This window comes from Oryctolagus cuniculus, chromosome 13, assembly GCF_051225735.1.
Source record: "Oryctolagus cuniculus isolate XC-2025 breed Fujian yellow rabbit chromosome 13, ASM5122573v1, whole genome shotgun sequence".
Taxonomy (NCBI): Eukaryota; Metazoa; Chordata; class Mammalia; order Lagomorpha; family Leporidae; genus Oryctolagus; species Oryctolagus cuniculus.
Window position 1 is genome coordinate 19,875,498 of NC_142879.1, and position 18,533 is coordinate 19,894,030.

Consider the following 18,533-nt stretch of genomic DNA (forward strand, 5'->3'; position numbering starts at 1 on the left):
TCTATTACATTGGCAAGGACTAATCATAATTCTAGCACCTAGCACAGTACCTCATTAAGGGGGGTGGTTTTATTCCATTGATTTGAAATGCAGAGCTGGCCTGGGCCAGGCTGAAGCCAAAGCCAGGAACTCCACCCACGGACCCAAGTGCCGCCTCCCAGGCTCCTTAGCAGGAGGCTGGATTGGAAGCAGAGGCAGGACTCAATCCCAGACACTCCAATGGGGAGTGCGCTCCCAGAGGTGGCTTAACCACCGCGCTGCTGGAAAAGCACCTTAGAAGGAACAGCGGAGGGGCGGGAAAGAGTGACTGTGACTGCTCTCCAGCGTCAGGGGACCCTGAAGAGGACAGGTGGGCTTTGAGGGGTGGGAAGAGGAAAAAACAGCTTTCATAGCAAAGGGGGTGCTGTCTTCTACAGGTAGGGAGGGAAAGCAAGCGGCCCCCCGCGTGGAGCAGAACTCGGGGGTGCAGGAGTGGAGACAGCAGGGGTCGGCGGGGCTGGGCGCAAGGCTGTGAAGGTCGCACTTCCCTGCTGCGACACAGGGAGCCCCTGCAGACTGGGATCTAAGGAGCATCGCAATGCTTTGCGCTTGGGGAACAAGAGTTGAAAATGCCTGAAGTCGAAAATGTAGCCCGCACGTGCCTCCCACTGGACATCAGAGCTCAGCCTGGCCTACTGACACGTGTCAGCACACTCACACACGGCTGGGCAAAACCACTGAGCACAAAGCCCAGTTTACAGCTAAGTCCCGAACATCTCCAGTGACTGATGGAAGACACGGGATACAGAAACACGAAACACAGCGAGCACAGAGTACCTGCTGTTCCCACTTGTGATGGCGGGGCTGGCTGGGGGGTGCCCAGCACCAGGGGGATATCCCGCCACACATCGCCGGCCCAGAGGAGAGACCCAAATTCAAAACTCAAAGTAGAGTTGCCACTGAGCATGCACGGCTTTTGCAGCACGGTGAAGCTGAGTAACCTTGAACGGAACCATCCTAATTTGGAGACCATCTGTACCGAGGCTGAGGTGTGGGGCAAAGGCAAGGGTGGGGGAGACCAGCCAGCAGGTGGCTCCGGAGTCCAAAGCTTGGGGGAGGGAAGAAGGAGGGGGAAAGGGATTTGGAAGTCATCAGCCTGCGGGTGTGGCTGAAGCAGCAGGGGAGGAGGGGCCGGCGCAGGAGGAGGGTGGGGGGCCCAGTGGGCCAGGAAGGGAACCCCGGGGAGGGGGGGCACAGACGCAAGGGGCCATTAAGGTCATCTAATTACACATTCACCCAGACAGCTTTCTGCTCATAAGCTGGCTGCCTCCGCAGGTCTTCCCCCAGGAATACAATGCATTGATCAAGGTCAGCTAGTACTAGCAGCCTCTTGAAATTAAGTTCATGTAAATTAGCATCACGGCGCACAGCAGTCTCGCGTGAGCCTGATTATTGCACCTGTTCCCAAGGAACCCAGGCACCGGAGTCAGGAAGCCGTGGGCCGGCCACAGGCACAGCAGGACCCCCAGGCCTGCCCCCCTCCCCCGGTAAGGCTGCTTTACCCTAACGCAGTCAGGAGCCAGCGGCCCTCCGGCAGCCTCTGCCTCCCCGCTAACCCCAGTCCTGGCATCCAGCCATAGCTTTACCACAAGTAGCTCTGTGACTTAGAGCGAGTGAGTGAATCTTGCTTCACACGGATGCAAAGAAACTCACATGCTATCTAAAGCGTGTTCCTCCCCGCGCCTGTCCCATGAAATACCATCAAACCCCTCTGAGAGTGCGAGGCGAGGGCAGCGTCAACCAAGCCCCACCACTGGGACACCAGCTGGCTGGGGGGCGGGGGGGCCTGCAGGAAGCTGCCCCCAGCCACTGACTGGCACGGGACTCTCCAGGTCAGCTTCCAGCAGCCCCTGGGCCCAACCCTGGAAAGCTGGAGGCACAGCTGCGCCCTCTGGCGTGTGCCGGCAGCAGAGCCAGGTGCCCAGGCAGGGCGCCCCGTGGCCCGCCCCGCCCTCCGAGCCCCTCCGTCCATCCTACCTTCTCGTACTCGTCCTCCCCGGGGTTGTGCTTCTGCAGCCAGTCGGCCAGGGGCCGGTCCTTGAAGGAGCCGGTCACCCCGTGCTCCACCTGGATCTTCCGCAGGGTCTCGGCGTTGGGGATCATCTCCACCATCCCTGGGGAGCAGGCACCAGGTCAGGCTCCGGAGCAGAGGCAAGGGGGACTGCAGGGCTGGGCTGGGGGCTCCCTAGAGGCGAAGGCCGGGGGCACTGGACAGAGTCTGATGACAATGGGGGAAGGGGCAGGGTGGGGCAGCCAGGCCCACACCCCCTCCTCCAGGCTGGCTCTGGTCTCCCCAATTCACAGCCGCTGCTCCTTTCCTGTTGCCAGCTTGGATCAGGGGCATTTTCAAATGTATACAAGAATCAGAAGGGTGGTTCCACGGATTCTGGGGTGCCCATCACCCAGCTTCAAAACGGAGCCACCTTGTGCTAATGTCACTCCCCACAGCCCTGGCTGGAGGACTTTAAAGCAAATCCCAGACATGTTGCCTCCCCACTGGGCATTTCAAGTGTAATTAACAAGGACATAACCACCACGCCATTGTCTCATCCAAAAAAAAAAAAATCAATCATTCCTTAAACCAGTCTGACCCACACTACATCCCAGTTCCCCGCGGCCATCTCAAAAACAGTTCTTTACAGAGGGTTTGTCTGAATCAGGTTCCACAGCCTACACTCCCCCCGCCCTCCCCCCCGCCCCGGGCCCGGCTCCCGGCTGACCTCTGCCCCGGCCAGTGGAGAAGCAGCGGAAGATGACCATGCGCATGTCCAGCCCCTCCTGCACCCAGATCTTGCTCATGATGCGGATCATCTGCAGGGTGAGCATGTCCTGGCGGAGGTCGTCCCCGCACTGCGAGGAGGGAGAGCGTGACCAGACCCCATCCCCCGCACCCGCCACCTCCCACCTGCCCCCAGCTACGGGGACAGGAGGGTCAGAGCCAGGGGCGGGTCGCCCTGGCTTTACACACTGCCCTGCGCTTCCCTCCATCTCTCTCCCACATGTGGCCCCCCGACTCTCAGGCCTTGCAGAAAACTGTGTGCACCCCGGCTTCGGCACATCTGCACAGCACAGGTACAGGCTGCCACGGCGTCGGGTCGCCCCACTCCATGGCGTGCTCTGAGACCAGCACGTCTCAGAACCGTGGAGGTACCAGATAGGAGGGAACTTAGGGCTCGCCAGCCCACCCAACACCAGGTATGCCTTTTGGGTTTTTGTTTGTTTGTTTATTTACTTACTTGAAAGGCAGAGTGACAGACTGAGAGAGACAGAGAGAATCTTCCTTCTGCTGATTCACTCCCCAAATACCCGCAACAGCCACGGCTGAGCCAGACTGCAGCCCAAGCACTTGAGCCATCACCTGCTGCCTCCCGGAATGCATTAGCAGGAAGCTGGACTAGAAGAAGAGGGGCTGGGACTTGAGATGGGATGCAGGCAGCCCAAGCAGTGACTTAGCCCACTGCATCAGAATGCCACCCATCTAACTTCCTCCTCCGTGCCCCTGCCGCATGGTCTCTCAGTCTCCACTTGAATACCCCGGGAGACAAGCAGGTCACTACCTCACCCACTGCACTGCTGGGTGGCTCCTAGAAAGCACTTCAGGGGTCAGGAGTGGTGGTGCAGTGGGTTGAGCTGCCGCCTGTGACGTCAGCATCTTGTAGGACCAGCGCCCTGCTAATGGCTTGGGGAAGCAGCAAAAGATGGCCAAGCGCTTGGGCCCCTGCTGGCCACGTGGGAGACCCGGATGGAGCTCCTGACTCCTGGCTTTGACCACTGCAGCCATTTTCCCCGGCCACTACGGCCATTTGGGGAGTGAACCAGAGTTGGAAGATTCTCTCTCTCTCTCTCTCTCTCTCTTTGCCTTTCAAATAAATAATAAATCTTTAAACCAAGAGACAGCACTTCTGCACCCCGGGCTGTCAGCTGCTCCCCTAATACACCGTGCTCGGCGTTCTGGAGCCACGCAGAGTTAGGGACCCCCCTCTCCTCCGCTGAGAGGCAGCCTGAAATGGCGGCACCAGAGCTGCCCTGGGCTCCTCTCCCCCTCCCCTCGTGCCCCCAGGCCCGGGCTCACCTTGAAGATGACACGGATGTTCTCACCCAGCGGATCCACATTCTGGAAGGAGAGCTTGAGGGGGACCGCGTTGGAGTTGAAGTAGGAGCAGTCCTGCCGGGCAGAGCGTGTCCTGCCGGGGTCAGCACGGCCATGCCCGGGGCCGGATGCAGCCGAGACCCCGCCCCCGGGTCTCCCCACTCTCCCAGGACCCCAGATCCCTCCCCTGCCCTCTTCCAGCCACCATCTGTTTGTTAAGACTTCAGCTCTGGCCTCGGAGCTCCCATCCCACTTGGAGCTCACTGTGCCCACGACACATGGCCCCCTAAACCTCAGCTTGCCCCTCTGTAAAATGGGGTGACAATAGTACCGACTTCATAAGAGTTGTGAAGATGAAACGCAAAGGCCCACGTGGAGCGCTTAGAACCGTGGTGGGCAGAGTCTTGGTAAACGAGCGATGACCGTGCCACCATCCCCGGCATCATCAGGGAGCGACGTGCCCAGCCAGGCCCTCCACCCTGCTCGGCTCGGGGGAAGTCCGTGCACGCCCTTCTGCCTCTCGTCTCTCCACAGCTGGCTCAGTGGGGACCATGCCTGCCCAGCCCTGCCCCCTCGGAGGGCCCAGGTGCACCCGCCACTCACTCTGGGCACGATTCCCTTCACCAGCAGACTGGGGCTGAGCGGCAGGCGGCACGAGCCATTGAGGGCGAAGAACTGCCTCACCTCCTCCAGGCCGGTGCGGAGGATCCCCTGAGAGGGCGGGGGAGGGACAGCAGGGTGACCAGGCTTCCTGGGGAGGCGGGTCTCAGTCGTGGTTGCTAGGGAACCACCTCCAGGAGGCCCTGAAGTGGGAGAACCCCCCACACACACACACACCGGTGTCCTGATGGGACAGGGGAAGCTGGCCACACAACGGGCAGGGCAGGCTGTGTCTCCAGGGGTGAGTGTGGCTCAGCCTTGTGCCAAGGAAAGCCATCACCCGGGACTAAAATGTAACATTTCCCAGCTTTGGAAGATAAGCAAGTAGGCCCGTGTTGGCCTCATAAGGGCTCTGTGCCCACAGACGAAGGGGTCTCCTCTGGGTAGCAGGGCTTACAGCTCAGTGACCAAAACATAACTGGACTTCAACTCTCACTTGCCCCTCTGCGGGCTGTTCTTGAGCAGTGTACAACTTAAACAACCGAGCTGCGGTCTGCCTGTGACGGAGTCGCCTCCTCCAGGGCTCCCCCCGCCAGGCTCGCTCACCTGCCGTGCGGACGGGGCGGTCTCCCGTATGTTCTGGGCCAGTTTAGCCAGGGTGTTGACGAGCCAGCACTGGCGGTTGAACTCCTCGCGTAGCCCCTTGCCGCAGCAGCACAGCAAGGCTGCCAGCAGGTACTGGTACCGGATGCTGAACTGGGAGTCCTTGAGGCCGTCTTTCAGCAACCTGGCAGGCAGGGGGCGTGGGGTCACCACTCCTCCCAGATGCCAGGAGCGCAGGGCCACCGCCCGCTCCAACTCCCGGAAAACCCACCCCAAACTTGGGAGCAGAAATTCCTCTTTAAGCACAGCCCCTACACAGGCTGTCCCAGGCGGTGCCTTCTTTCTTTACTTTTATTTAAAATAATTTATTTAATAGGCAGAGACAGACACAATCATAAAGAGAGAGCTTCCACCTGCTAGTTCACCCCCCGCCCCCAAATGCCTGCATCAGCAAGGGGGCTGAAGCCAGGAGCCAGGAATTCAATCCGGGTCCCCAGCGTGGGTAGCAAGGACCCCACGACTGGGGCCATCGCCTGCTGTCTCTGCGGGAAGCTGGATTTGGGGGCGGGGCATTCCAATAAGGGACGCAGGCATCTTAACCAGGGTCTGAACACCAGACCAAGGCCCCCACCCACCTTTTCCAGCAGTGCTCAAAGCCCTCTATGTCTCCTCTCTGCTCCACATCTCTGCCACGTGCAGGCGGCAGGGAGGGACAGGGACGGCCCGCCCCATGTTCCCGGGGTGCACTGAGACCCCAAGGAAAAGATGCGCCTCCACGGCCACAGGGAAAGGCGGCTGGGACAACCCGGCCACTCGCCCGGCATGCCAAGGGGCACGCGCAGCTTTACCAGAAGAAGTAGTGAGTGACTCGCAAGTCCGACACGGCCCGTTTCAGCAGGAAGCGCACCAAGGGGCTGTCCAGGTAGCACTCGTACTTCAGGGCCTGGCCGGGGCAGAGGGAGAGGTGGCGTGAGGCTCTACTGGTCCCGCAGGGCACCCTGGGTTCTCAGAGGTACTGGGCCGTGGGGCGGGGCAGCAGGTGCGGAGGGCGGGGCAGCAGGTGCAGAGGGCCAGCCCACCCACCTGCACCAGCTGGGGCAAGTAGTCCAGCAGCTCGGCATCAGCGAGCGAGCCGATCCACTGCACGGCCATGCGTCGTACCTCCTGGTCGGGAAAACTGCAAAACAGGAGCCAGTGCCCTGACGCCCGGCCTGCAGGCTCTGAGGCCAGCAGGGAGCTAGACCCCTACACAGTGGGCTGCAGGGGCCCCCAGAGCCTGCCAAAGCCAGCAGAGGAGTCGGCACCCTCTCTGGATGGCACCCCCACCCCCTGCCACATCAGTCTACCCCAGGCCAGGGAAGAGCAGCAGAGGGCCACGCCCTCGTCTGGGGGACATCCTTGGGTGCAGGGTTTTTATGGAAGCCCATACTACTCCCCCACCTGCCTGGCAGAATCAGTGTAGCGGCACCACGGCTGCTTCAAAAGTTCTGATTACAGAGAGGCAAGGAACTAAGCCAGGAATCCTGGTCCCATCGAGGAAAGGCAGCCTAGGGGGCCAAGCCTGGGGCCTGTGTCCCCGTGAACCCTTCGGGGGAAGAGGGAAGAGAGCACTCTTCCAACAGAACCAAATGACAGGGGTTTGGCCTTCACAGGTTTATGCATCTGTCAAAACTCTTCCTCCAAAAGGAAAAAAAAAAATGAAATACTGAGGTCCAGTAAGGAGGTGAGGGCTTTCTGCAATGTATTTCAAGATGCATAAAAAGATGGGTTGATGGATGGGCAGAGGGACAATCACGTGACACAGCAAGCCAGGCCATGGAGAGCATCGTGTGCAGCAGGTTAAGCCGACACTTGCAACAAGGGTGGGCGGCATCCCAGATGGGAGTGCTGGCCCAAGTCCCAGCTGCTCCACTTCCAATCCAGCTCCCTGCTGCTGCGCCTGGGAAGGCAGCAGAGGGCAGCCCCAAAGCTTGGGTTCCTGCCCCTACGTAGGAAACCTGGATGGAGTCCCTGACTTCTGGCTCCTGACTCCAGCTGGTTCTGTTTTTCAATTTTATAACAACACTGGGAGGGAGGGGGCGGGGAAGGGGAAGGGCAGACACAGAGAAAGCAAAAAGGCAAAAGAGAAAAGTCCAGGATATGCACGCCCCCTCCACACTCCCCCCCCCCCCCGCCCAACCGTGGGGCTGGCTGGGGCCAGGATGGGCAGTGCCAGGAACCAGGCGGGAAAGGTGGGTGCTGGAACTCACGTGGCGTGCAGGAGCCCCAGGGCATCCTGGTGGTTCATGGGCGTCCACTGCTTCAGGAGGGCATAGACGTCCGGCAGGCAGGCCCACTCCCAGCTGGGGGCGCTGGCGAGCACCAGGGGGAGGGAGCTCACCTCCGAGTGGCAGTAATAGCGCTTCTCCCACAGGCGCTTCCTGTCGGCCTCCGTGAGCCTGCGGGGCGGGGTGGGTGGGGCGAGAGGGCAAAGTCGCCCCAACTCCGCTGCAGGCCCCGCCCCAGTCGCACCCACCACCTACTCTTTCGGAATGCCTGGGGAAGCCAGGTGATTCCTGGGCGGAGCCAGGCTTGGGAAGAGGGGCCAAAACCTCGGATTCCATCCGAGGATGCTCAGAACCTGTGGGCCTGGGGCACCCCCTCGGCTGCTCCTTCAGGGGATGCCCTTGGGGCACCAGGCCCACGTGGAACCACCAGGGGGCAGTGGTCCCCGCAGGGTCTGGGCTGCTGAGCGCCTCCAGTGGCCACCTGTCAGGTTGGTTTTTTTCAACCTTTATTGCACACTCAGTAACTCACAACTTCACCTTCCAGGACTACAGACACAACATGAGCAGAAACACTAAAACAGAACAGTAACCTGGGTGAGAGAAAAGAAGGCACCGAGGGTCTGGGAAGGCTCAGAGGCTTGAAAATGTGGTCAAGCTAGGCATCGATGCTGTGGCATAGTGGGAGAGATGCTGCCTGTGACCCCCGCATCCCATATGGGCGCCAGTTCGAGTCCCAGCTGCTCCACTTCCAATCCAGCTCCCTGCTAATGCACCTGGGAAAGCAGCAGAAGGTGGCCCAAGTGCTTGGGCCCCTGCAACCACATGGGAGACACAGATGAAGCTCCTGGCTCCTGGCTTCGGTCTGGTCCAGCTCTGGCTGTTGCAGTAATTTGGGGAGTGAGCCAGCACATGGAAGATCCCCCCCCTCTCTCTTTCAAATAAATATTTAAAATAAATATTTTTAAAAAAGAAAATATGATCAAACTAATAATTTTTTTAAAAAATTATTCATCTGAAAGAACTACAGAGAGAGAGGAAGAGACACTGAGAAAGCTGACTGGATCAGGCCAAAGCCAGGAGCTTCTTCCAGGTTCTCCACGTGGGGTGCAGGGGCCCAAGTACCTGGGCCACCAGCAGAGGGCTGGAGCGGAAGTGGAGCAGCCGGGCCACAAACCGGTTCCCACACGGGATGCTGGCTTCGCACGTGGTGGCTTCACCCGCCATGCCACAGTGCCAGCCCCAAACTAATCTCTTGTTTCATGTAATAACCATACCCCTCGGTCATCATGCCTCCAGTTCTCCTTTTATGTGTGCCTCTGTTTCTGTTTTTGTCACTGCATATCTGCACCTCTCAACACCCCTGCTATAAGAGCTCGCTCCTGTGCTTTCTGGGAGAGCTTTTTAGCAATTTTCAAGTGCGGAAGTGCAGCTGGCAGCTGTGTAGGCCCTGAGCTCATCGGCCTGGCCTAGGATCAGGTGTCTGATGGGACGAGGGAGGAGCTGATGAAGCGAGGGGTCAGCAGAGAAGAGGGGGCAGAAATTCAGCAGTCGCTGGGCTCCCCGGGGTGGGACGGGAGGGAGGGAGAGGAACGCAGCTGCAGGTGTTTTCCCCCACCCACACCCAGCAGGTGCACGGGGCTCTGCAGGGGCCAGCAAGGTGGACGCTGAATTTAGAGTGCAGGCTGGGCAGGGGCCTCAACCACACCCGCCCAGGCGGCTCTCCCATCTCAGCCCTCCTTCTCCAGTCCTGATGGAAGCAGCAGCCCGGAGGATGAGATCAGCCCTGGCTCACGGGAGAGCCGCCAGCTGGCCTTGACACCTGATCCTTTTTCGGAAAGTGACGGGGACAGAAATATGCCAAGCCTGTAGGCGTGGAAGGGGCAGGATGTGGGGGCAGGGAGGTGAGGATGGCCAATGCAAGCCGTCGATGGCACATCTGGGGTGTGGGTCACAGCTCAGGTCCTCTGAGGTGGCTGTGCCTGGCTCAGGCCCCCCAGTGGGGGAAGGCGCGTTCCCGGGTCTAATTTCCGGACCTGACCTCTCTACTTGTCCTAGTGTCAGCTCACTGAGAAAGGCCTGGGGCCGTACCACTTCCTGCCTAGGTGGTGATGCCCTCCCCAGTACCCCAACTCGCACAGCAGGACAGGGGCCAGGGCCTGGCAGGTGGAGGTCAGAAGGACTGACGCAGACTCCCGGGGCCTCACCAGTACAGGGACTCCTTGCGCATGATGTCCTGGAGCTTCCGCTGGTCTTCCTCCCGGAGGCTCCCAAACTCATAGCGGGGGCTGAACTCGTCTCCAGGGGGGCTGGTGAACTTGATGTCAAAGGCCGAGGTGGGGAAGTCAATCTGGGGGCGGGGGATGAGAGAGGGGAGAGAAGAGACGGCATGAACGGGGCCCCCACTGGCTGGCTGCCCACTTTCCCGCCTTGCTCCCACCTCCCTTCCCCTCTGACTCTGCATAAAACACATGACCCAGGTGGACTCGGGGAGCCCCGAACTCCCTTCCAGCAGGAACTGGGAAGGAAGCAAAAGAGGGGAAAAGAACCAGGGAGGAAGTGGCTGGGTTGAGACAGAGCCAGGGGAAGGGATGGGCCCCAGCCCAGAACCAGTGAGCAGCGGGGAGGAGGCGGGACCACCTGCTGGGTAAGGGCCCTACCAACCCTAGGGCCTGGGACACCAGATGTCCACCTGGCTACAGTGGGTTCAGAGCTCAGTGAGCCTCTTCTCCAAGGGTGTCCTACTTTCCCTCCTTCTGGAATTGCTGGTTGAACCCTAGCTCATGCCGGGCATTGTTCTAGGCCCTGGGCACAGGGCAGTGAGGGAGACAGACAAGGCTCCTGCCTTGGAGCAGCCGTTTGACCTAAGAGTTAGGAGGGTGCTCGGGACACCTGCACCCCCCTCGCAGTGCCTGTGCGAGTCCAGCTTCATGGCTAACGTGCACCCTGGGAGGCAGCTCAAGCAGTTGGGTTCTCAGCTCCTGGATCTGGCCTGGCCCGTTCCTAACCTTTGTGGGCATTTGAGTAGTGAGCCAGCAGACAGAAGCTCTCTCTTTGGCCGTCTCTTAAATAAACTAACTAAATAAAATGAAAAACAGAAACCCGCCTCAGGCAGCTTTCATTTGATGCCATTTCGATTTCATTAAGGACTCTGATACTCCATGCTCTGTAGCAAAGACTCTCAGGACCACAGAAAGGGGAACCAGGAAGCAGGACCTGGACCTTGGACCTGGCCAGCTCTTCCTCCTCCCCTAGGACAATGGGTCTACCCTACAAACGCGCAGAGTGACTGGCCAGGGGGAGGGGGCAGCTCAGCCTTGATCACAAGGGTGAGGGGTCAATACAAAGGACTCCCCAGGATGGGGCAGGCCTCAGACCCTACATGCAGACTCCTGGAAACCAAAGGGAAGCTGCAGGAGTTGGGAGCCGGGGACCCCCGAGCCTCTAACCACATTCACCCTGCGGCTCCAGCACACCGTCCTCCCATGCCGAGTCCCAGGCCCCAGTGTAAGGGGGGAAGCCTGCAGCTGGCTCCAGCGGAGTCTCACCTGCAGGATGACACTGTCCGGCTGGTGGAAGTTAGGAGCGCTCCAACGGGCACTGGGGTTTTCCTGTGTCGCTGGCCACAAGCCCAGAAGCTTCCGGCCACAGGTCAGGACCCTAAGGAGGAGGGAGGGTGGCGCGTGCCAACAAACCCACCGGCTAAGCAGAGGGTCTCCCACCTGCTCCTCCAATCCCAAACCTGCTTCCTCTTTGGAAGCCACCACTGAACTCCCATCTCTCTCATTCGCCCCACAGACCACGGCCTCTGCCTTCTTCCATGTCCTATAAAAGCCCGCCCCCTCCGGGAGGCACCACACCTGGTCTGCAGGCCTGGGGGCAGGGATACTCACTGAGACGGGGGTTGGGCCGGATGCCGGATGGCAAGGCAGGACAACCTGCTTCGGTGTGCCACCCAGCGGCCGTGTGCTGCCAGCCCTGCCCAGGGTTCTTGCCTACGCCGACAGTCCTGGTCACTAGCCCCCTGTCTCTCTTCCCAGCCCTCCCTCCCAAGCCCGGGTCGCAGCTGTGCTGGGGCTCACATACTGCCTGAAGTTGAAGAGCGGGGTGGTGACCCAGCCCAGGGCTTCGGGCACCCGTCGCTGCTTATTGGCCTCTGAGGAGCTCCCGGGCGGGGGGATGGGCAGTGCATAGAGAGTGGCACACAGCAGGGTCTCCCGAGGCAGCCGGTTCACCTGCACTGGGAAGCAGATCCTGGGGAGGACAGGACGTGAGTCAGGAGGGGGCACCCTCAAGCGCAGGCGGGGAGCTGGGCCTTCCTCTCTGAGACCAGGCCCCAAAGGGAACCTCCTCGGGAGGCCTGGAAAGCACCTGCTGATGTCCTTGGAGCCCCTCGGGGTGAGGCAGGGGGTCCCTGCCTGCAGGCTGCACATGGTCAGAACAACAGCCCAGGTGGCAGCTGTCCCACACGCCCCACACTGGAGCCAGGCTCCGCCTCTGGCTTCAGGACTGGGGGGAGGAGGGCCAGGGAGTGTCCAGGGCTGCTCCCGTCCCCTATTCCATCCGCAGTTCCCATGCCTCCCCGACTTGAGGCTGCTGAGAGCCACCAGGAGGAAGCACCCCGTACGCCAGCCTTGCTCACCCCTACCCCGCCGCACCTCTCCCACCTGTCCTCAGGTCTGCGCTTGCCCCAAACACGCTCAAAGGCACGGGGATAAGAAGAAGAGGTTTCGAAGGCCCTGGGCTGGGACAAGGCCAATTGGCAGGGCCCAGGAAACCAGACACAAAGCCCACCACTCCCCCTGAGTCACGCCCAGCCACGCCCTTCAAGTTCAGGATCAGGAGCCTTGGAAACAGAGGGAGGACCCACAGTTACCTTTCCTGGAAGCCGGCCCCAGGCCAAAATCCACACAGTCACACCCTCCTGGCCAGCCCCGGGTCCCAGAGGCAGGGCGGCCACCCCACGTCAGCAGCTTCGCGAGAAAGCAGCCTCCCTGCCCGGTGCCCTCGCTCCTCCGGGGACTCTGCCCCGGTGAGGCCCTCCCACCCATCCGCCCGCCTGCCAGAGACTGGCACGGCCCTGCTCGGCCCCAGCTGCCTCGACCCTAAAATTAGGGCCCTCCAGCAGCCAGCGAGGCCTGGGCTGGACTTGGCTGGAGGTGACCGGCCCTGGCGGCTGGGCCTATTTTGAGATCTCGTTAGCTGATCCCTGAAGCTGCAGTGCGAAGGGATCAGCTGACCCACAGCAGAGGGGACAGGGAGCGAGTCCCGAGCACCTTCCAGGATCGTGTCCAGAGGGAAAGGGGCCCACGGCCAGCCCAGACCACGTCCCCTCAGTGCTCAGGCCTATCTGGAATTCTAGAACCTTCCCACAGACCTCCTCCTGGGTCCGTCAGGATAACCAGGCCTTGAACTTAACTCCCTGCTGGAGAAACCCCTCTGCTTCCTGCAATTCATTCCTCGGCGTCACATCACAGATGCCGCCTCCTACAGGAAGGAGTCCTGGAATGTGCTGGTTTCCTGGTGCCACCACTCACAACCCTGGGCAGCTTCACTCAGGTCTGTGCACCTCACTCTCGTCAGGGAAGAGGGGAACACCTTGTGTGGGGTGTGCACACGGCGGGGCCTGCACAGGAGCTGGGCCACACACCCCGTGTTTTCACGTACATGGATCAGCCGCCCGGCCGTCACCTGGAACAGAGAAAGCGGCTCCCAGGACGACGATGAAGAAGGAAGCCGAGTACTTAACCCGCAGTGCCCTAAGCGCGCCTCACACAGCACTGCGGTAGACCTGCTGTCCTGGCCACTCCAGGTTGGGTGACCTCCAGTAAGGAGAGGGCGCCTGGCCCAGAGCCACACGGAGGCCTCCTCCCAAGTGGCTTGGTCTTGACCGTGAAGGACCAAGAGACCTCCCCGGGGCACCAGGACGGGCAGGGTGGAGATGGCGCCCTCTGCAGAGCTCTAAGTGAGAAGGGACCGCCCTCTAGGATCAAGGCGACATCTCCATGGGAGTGGAAGGGGACCACCGGGCAGACGGGGAAAAGACCCAAGGCCAAATTTGGGGGTCCTCCAGAACACAGAAAGGCACAACTTGACGGCGGCAAAAAGAGAGGCCCGCAGGGACCGTGAAACGCAGGAGCCACACTGACTGCCTCCACGGGGAGTCTCTTGGCCTGGCTGTGCCTACACCCGTATGGCCGATGTGTGAGGAACAGGGAAGGCTCCACGTGCCCTGATGTCCGCGTGCAAAGGGACCCACCCCTGCCGGCACCGCCTCGGCTCTTCCTCCACCTGTCTCGGCCCCTTGCATCTGTCCCTTCCCCGTGCACTCCCAGCACCCCGGCTGCAGAGCTGCTGCAAACGCAGGTGCAGACACAGGCAGCCTGGGGAAGTGACAGCCTGCTGACCGTCTGGGGGAGGACAGAGCACCACAGTCGGGGCACGGGGCCCGCAAACGCCCGCCACGCCACCCTCTGGGGCACCCCCTCCTCCACTCCCTTCCTGACACCCAATTATGGGTCAGAAACGGCGATTGCTGCCACCCTGTGCTGTGGCCTCACACTGTCAATCACGACCTGCCTCTCTCATTTCCGGACTGCAACCACCTCCGAGTTCAGCAGGTGTACCGGTGTGAGAGCCCGAGAGCCAGAAAAGCCGGAGAGAACACGAGATGAGGGTCAGGGCCTGCGGCTCCAAGCCCATGCTCCCCCCGCTGGCCAACTCCCCCCACCCGAGCAGCTGAGAGCACCGGCTCCTCCCTCGGTTCTAAGGACACCCTGGGAGGAAGGGAGCCGGGATCACAACAGTGAAGCACTATCGAAATCGACAGCTTGCATTTACACGGTCCTTCGCGCATCCTCACACAGCTCGGGCGTAGAAATACGCACCCCCAAAGCTGAACGGCTTGTCAGCTCAGGGCTAGCACCAGAGCCCCAGGTTTAATACAGGCGCGCACCCACGGTACTGGCCTGCTGATCTGACCCCCAGGGCCGCTCCTGAGGGTGAGCAGGTGCGCAGTGGCCTGGCCCCGCCCCACCCCGCCCCACCCCGCCCCGCCCCAGGGGAGGGCTTACTGCTGGTCCCAGACAATGAGGTGGAACAGGTACTTGGAGAAGTGAGCCCTTCGGGTCTGCAGCGGGCTGCACAGCTCCTTGCCGCCGTGGCTGAGGGAGCAGGAGAGGTAGAAATCTTCATAGCTACAGAGGAGAGGGAGCGGGTCAGCACAGCCAGCTCCCAAACCCGACTCAGCCACCCGAACCTGTGTGTCCCCCGAAGGGCAAACCCCATGTCCCCCACAAGACCCCTCTCAGTCAGGGGCCAGGGCAGCGGGCAGCCCGGCTGATTTCCGGACATTGGCTCAGCGACCCGCAGCTCAACCTGGGTCCCTTGGCCCCGTCACACCCTCCGTGCTTAGCAATGGCTTCTTTTCCTTCCATGGAACTGGCCTTGCAGCCTCCTCCTTAGAGTCAGGTGCCTGTGTGTGCATGTGTATGTGTGTGTGGGTGTGTATGTGTACGCAAGCATGCATGTGTGCATCCAAGTATGTGTGTGCATACATGCATGTGGGCACATGTGTGTCGGTATGTGCATAGGCGTGTGTTGTGTGCATACATGGGCAGGGGAGGAAAGCAACATATGCCACCATGAATGCCAACACATGGGGGTCCCTGTGGCTCGTGACAGGTGCCTGACAGAAGAGGTCAGAGAAGGCCTGGGTTTCCCAGGCTGCCTCCTTTGTTCCCAGCCAACCGCCCAGAGGAATACATTAAGGGAGGAACAAAGAGATGAGGGGAAGAGGAGGGGAGGGGGCAGGGGAGGGGGTGCAGAGGGCCTGTTGCCCCAGGCCGGGGACCCAGCAGAGGAGCTGAGGATTCCCAGCGATCTTGCTCCTCCACCCACCCCTGCAGCCTGGGGAACCCCAGACAAAGGGTCACCCCCACCTCCCCGCCCCGCCCATTGTGCACCCACAGGGGAGCGCAGTCACTCTCTGGGAACAGGCCATCTGTCGCCCGTCTCCCTCAGCTGGCCATGGACCTGGCGGGGGCAGGGACGCGGAGCCAGAGGGAATGGCAGCGGCTCGGCTCGGGGTCTCCTAGGGGACCCGCTCTCTCCTCCTCAGGGACGGCCTGGCCCAGGTCCCCCTCGGGCACTCGGCTCACCCCTCAGTCCCACAGAGCCAGGCATCCCAAGAGTGAGGCTGGCGAGGTCAGGCGCGGGCAAGGAGGGGGCACGGGAGTCCAGCTCAGCTGGCCCGGGGGGCCCCTCGGCCCGGCTCACCTGGCGACCCAAGTGATGGGGATGCGGTGGGTGGCGTAGATGGTGAAGGCCAGGGCCCCGGAGAAATGGCAGGCCTCCTGCACCAGGGCGTGCTTGCGGCTCCCGGGCGCCACCGTCTGGAAGTCTGCGTTGAACGTGTTGCAGTACAGCTCCACCAGGTCCAGGATGGCAGCCGTCAGCGCTTCCACGACCTTCTCTGTGGCAGGGAGGCATCGGAAGGGACGCTCGTGAGGCCTCCACCGGCCCCATCTCGTTGCCATGGCACTGGCGAGGAGGGGACAGCCTAGCACCGGGGGTCCCCAAATGCCAGACCGTCTCTAACAGCCATGACCAAGCTCCCCCATCTTTGGGGCCGTGAGCTTTTCCTAGAGTGATAACTGTTCAGTTTTAAACACGCACTTCATTTTTATGCATTGTTACTTATTTAGTGCTAAGAGGTCCTGCCTTTTAGGAAATGACAGTGATAACAACCACCGAGTTCTTCCAAAGAGAGGATGCTGCCGATGACGCGCTGGTCCCAGGCTATGCGGGAGGCACTGTGAGGGCCACAGTAGGGATCCCAGCGAGAGGGGCCTTTGAGAACAAAGTCCTGCTCGCAGGGCTCAGGGGGAGAATCCTAGGGAAAAGTCCCTCCTCAACCCACTCCAGACTGGAATCACAGGGCTGTGGGCAGCCCAGTGGACACGTGCAGCCTCGCCCGCCCCCACGCCCACATTATGCCACCTTGTCACCCTCCCCTGGGGACATCAGGGGCAATGACATGGAAGAAAGAGGAGAAAGCGCGTGGTGGGAAGGAGTGGGCTCTCCAGCACACGTGCGCACACGCATGCCCACACATGCAGCAGTGAACTCAAACACGCAAGTGCAGAGGCCCAGGAGAAAAGAAGCCTGCAGAGCCACCGCTGCAGCTGCCTGACACAGGTGGACAGGAGCCCCCTCACCTCGGTTTTCCCGTACAGCCAAGACGCTGGGGTCCTGTTGGGGAAAAAGGAGAGGGAATGGGCTGCAGAGCCCTAGCCTCTGGTGTCACAGCCGGGGCCGTCTGGGCCGGACTGGGCTGAAATGGGAGGCGCAGGGCTGCCCCAGGCTCTGTGATGGTCAGGACGAGGGGACAGAAGGTGGAAATGGTCAGTGTCCCGCCAGGTGAGAGGACACTCAGCTGCAGACAGCCATGGCCCCGGCGCTGGCATGGAGACCCCTCTCAGCGGGGATGTTCCCCCCGGCCTGGTTTGTACCCTGATGGATCCTCAAACTGTAGGCCCAAGCCCAGCAAGCCCAGGGGCAGGCCCTCGCTGGTCCTCAGCCCCAGGAAGAGGGGCCATGCTTGGCAAACGTTATGCTAGGGCCCACGGGACTGAAGCACTCGGACATAAAAGGCGGATGGCGGGGAGAGGCTTCGTAGCCAGCGTGCACGGGGGCACGGAGCAGTGGCAGCTCGGGTGGCCAGCAGGGCTGCTCCCCCCCCCCAGCTGGCGCCCGGCCCCTGTACCTTCTGGATCGTGGGCTGCATGCGGGAAGGGCAGGGGGGCAGCTGGTTGAGGGCGCTGGTGATCTCAGGCGTTTCCACGGCAGCCAGGGCGTTGCAGATGGCCTTGACGGACTGGACCACCCGGTCGGCCTTCAGCGGGAAGTCCCCCTGCAAGTGAGCAAGCAAGCAGCGGCCCAGTGAGGGCTCCCGGCCCCCAGCCCCCAAGGTCTTTGGAGAAATGCGTGGGGGGGGGGGGTCACGACCCTCCAAAATACCTAGCAGAATGCATGCTTCAGAGACCAATATCCAACACCAGCAAATGCTCTGGCCAGCCTCCCGCCAGCAACAGCCTCCCACACTCACACACAGTCAATGGGACCTGGCCCTCCATGCAAGGCCCTGCCTGCCCACTGACTCACTTCTCATAACCTCACGTAGAATTCCCAAATCTCATCTCAGTCCTTAGACCCGACACCCCGACCCCACCCCGCCTTCCCCTGCCCGTGGGCTCCTGCAGCTTCCTCACTTCCCACCCAACCCGGCCCGATGACCCGCGTCCATGCCCTACCGGCTTCACAGGGGAGCCGCCCCCACCGTGTACCCTCCGAGTCTCTCTGCAGGGCAGCTCTGCCCATTTGCTTAGTGTTACGTGACTCTTCCGTTTTGCTAACAAGAACACAAGCTTCCTGAGGGCCAGCACAGCCTCTAGCTCAGGCCAGACCAGCGCTGGACAGGTGTTCAAAGAGCGCCCTCTCATCACCCACGCGTACCACCAGAGGCTGCTGGTGAAGGGACTTCGGCAGTGGGCAAAGGGCTGAACAGGACAGCGTGCCCAGCCCTGCCAATAACCATGAACTTGAAGATCACTGCCAGGCTTCCTTTAGCTCGTGACGTTGGGCAAACACTCATTGTCACGGTACCAAGGCTGCAGACTCCATGCGAGTCCACGTGGGGAGGTCTCCAGCCCCGCCCACCCTACCGCACATCCGGGTCCTCCTGCACCTGAGGGGTTTCCACCTGCGACACCTGTACAACAGACCTCTGAAGCAGGGGTTACTGAGACTACGCCCCTCACTGCACGCTCGGGGGCCGCAGCTGGGGCACAGCTCTGGGTCGCTTAGCTCTGGACGTGCCCCACTCCAGAGAGCGGGACCAGGGTACAGGTCCTGACCCAGCCCTTCTCCCAAAACCA

General features: G+C 61.3%; 1 protein-coding gene across 3 annotated transcripts in view; it reads right to left on the reverse strand.

Moving 5' to 3' along the window:
• The window catches only part of PIK3C2B (phosphatidylinositol-4-phosphate 3-kinase catalytic subunit type 2 beta), a 63,163-nt gene that overhangs the window by 10,283 nt on the left and 34,347 nt on the right, over positions 1–18,533 (reverse strand). For all 3 annotated transcript variants that reach the window (XM_051821194.3, XM_002717574.6, XM_051821195.3), the window contains 15 exons: positions 17,363–17,509; positions 16,815–16,848; positions 15,874–16,069; positions 14,670–14,792; positions 11,683–11,850; positions 11,145–11,256; positions 9,804–9,946; positions 7,582–7,770; positions 6,416–6,509; positions 6,181–6,275; positions 5,336–5,516; positions 4,733–4,840; positions 4,112–4,204; positions 2,760–2,889; positions 2,017–2,153 (listed from right to left, as the gene is read on the reverse strand). In XM_051821194.3, coding sequence (XP_051677154.3) covers positions 2,017–2,153; positions 2,760–2,889; positions 4,112–4,204; positions 4,733–4,840; positions 5,336–5,516; positions 6,181–6,275; positions 6,416–6,509; positions 7,582–7,770; positions 9,804–9,946; positions 11,145–11,256; positions 11,683–11,850; positions 14,670–14,792; positions 15,874–16,069; positions 16,815–16,848; positions 17,363–17,509 — 1,950 coding nt within the window. The remainder of the gene's footprint in view (positions 1–2,016; positions 2,154–2,759; positions 2,890–4,111; positions 4,205–4,732; positions 4,841–5,335; positions 5,517–6,180; positions 6,276–6,415; positions 6,510–7,581; positions 7,771–9,803; positions 9,947–11,144; positions 11,257–11,682; positions 11,851–14,669; positions 14,793–15,873; positions 16,070–16,814; positions 16,849–17,362; positions 17,510–18,533) is intronic.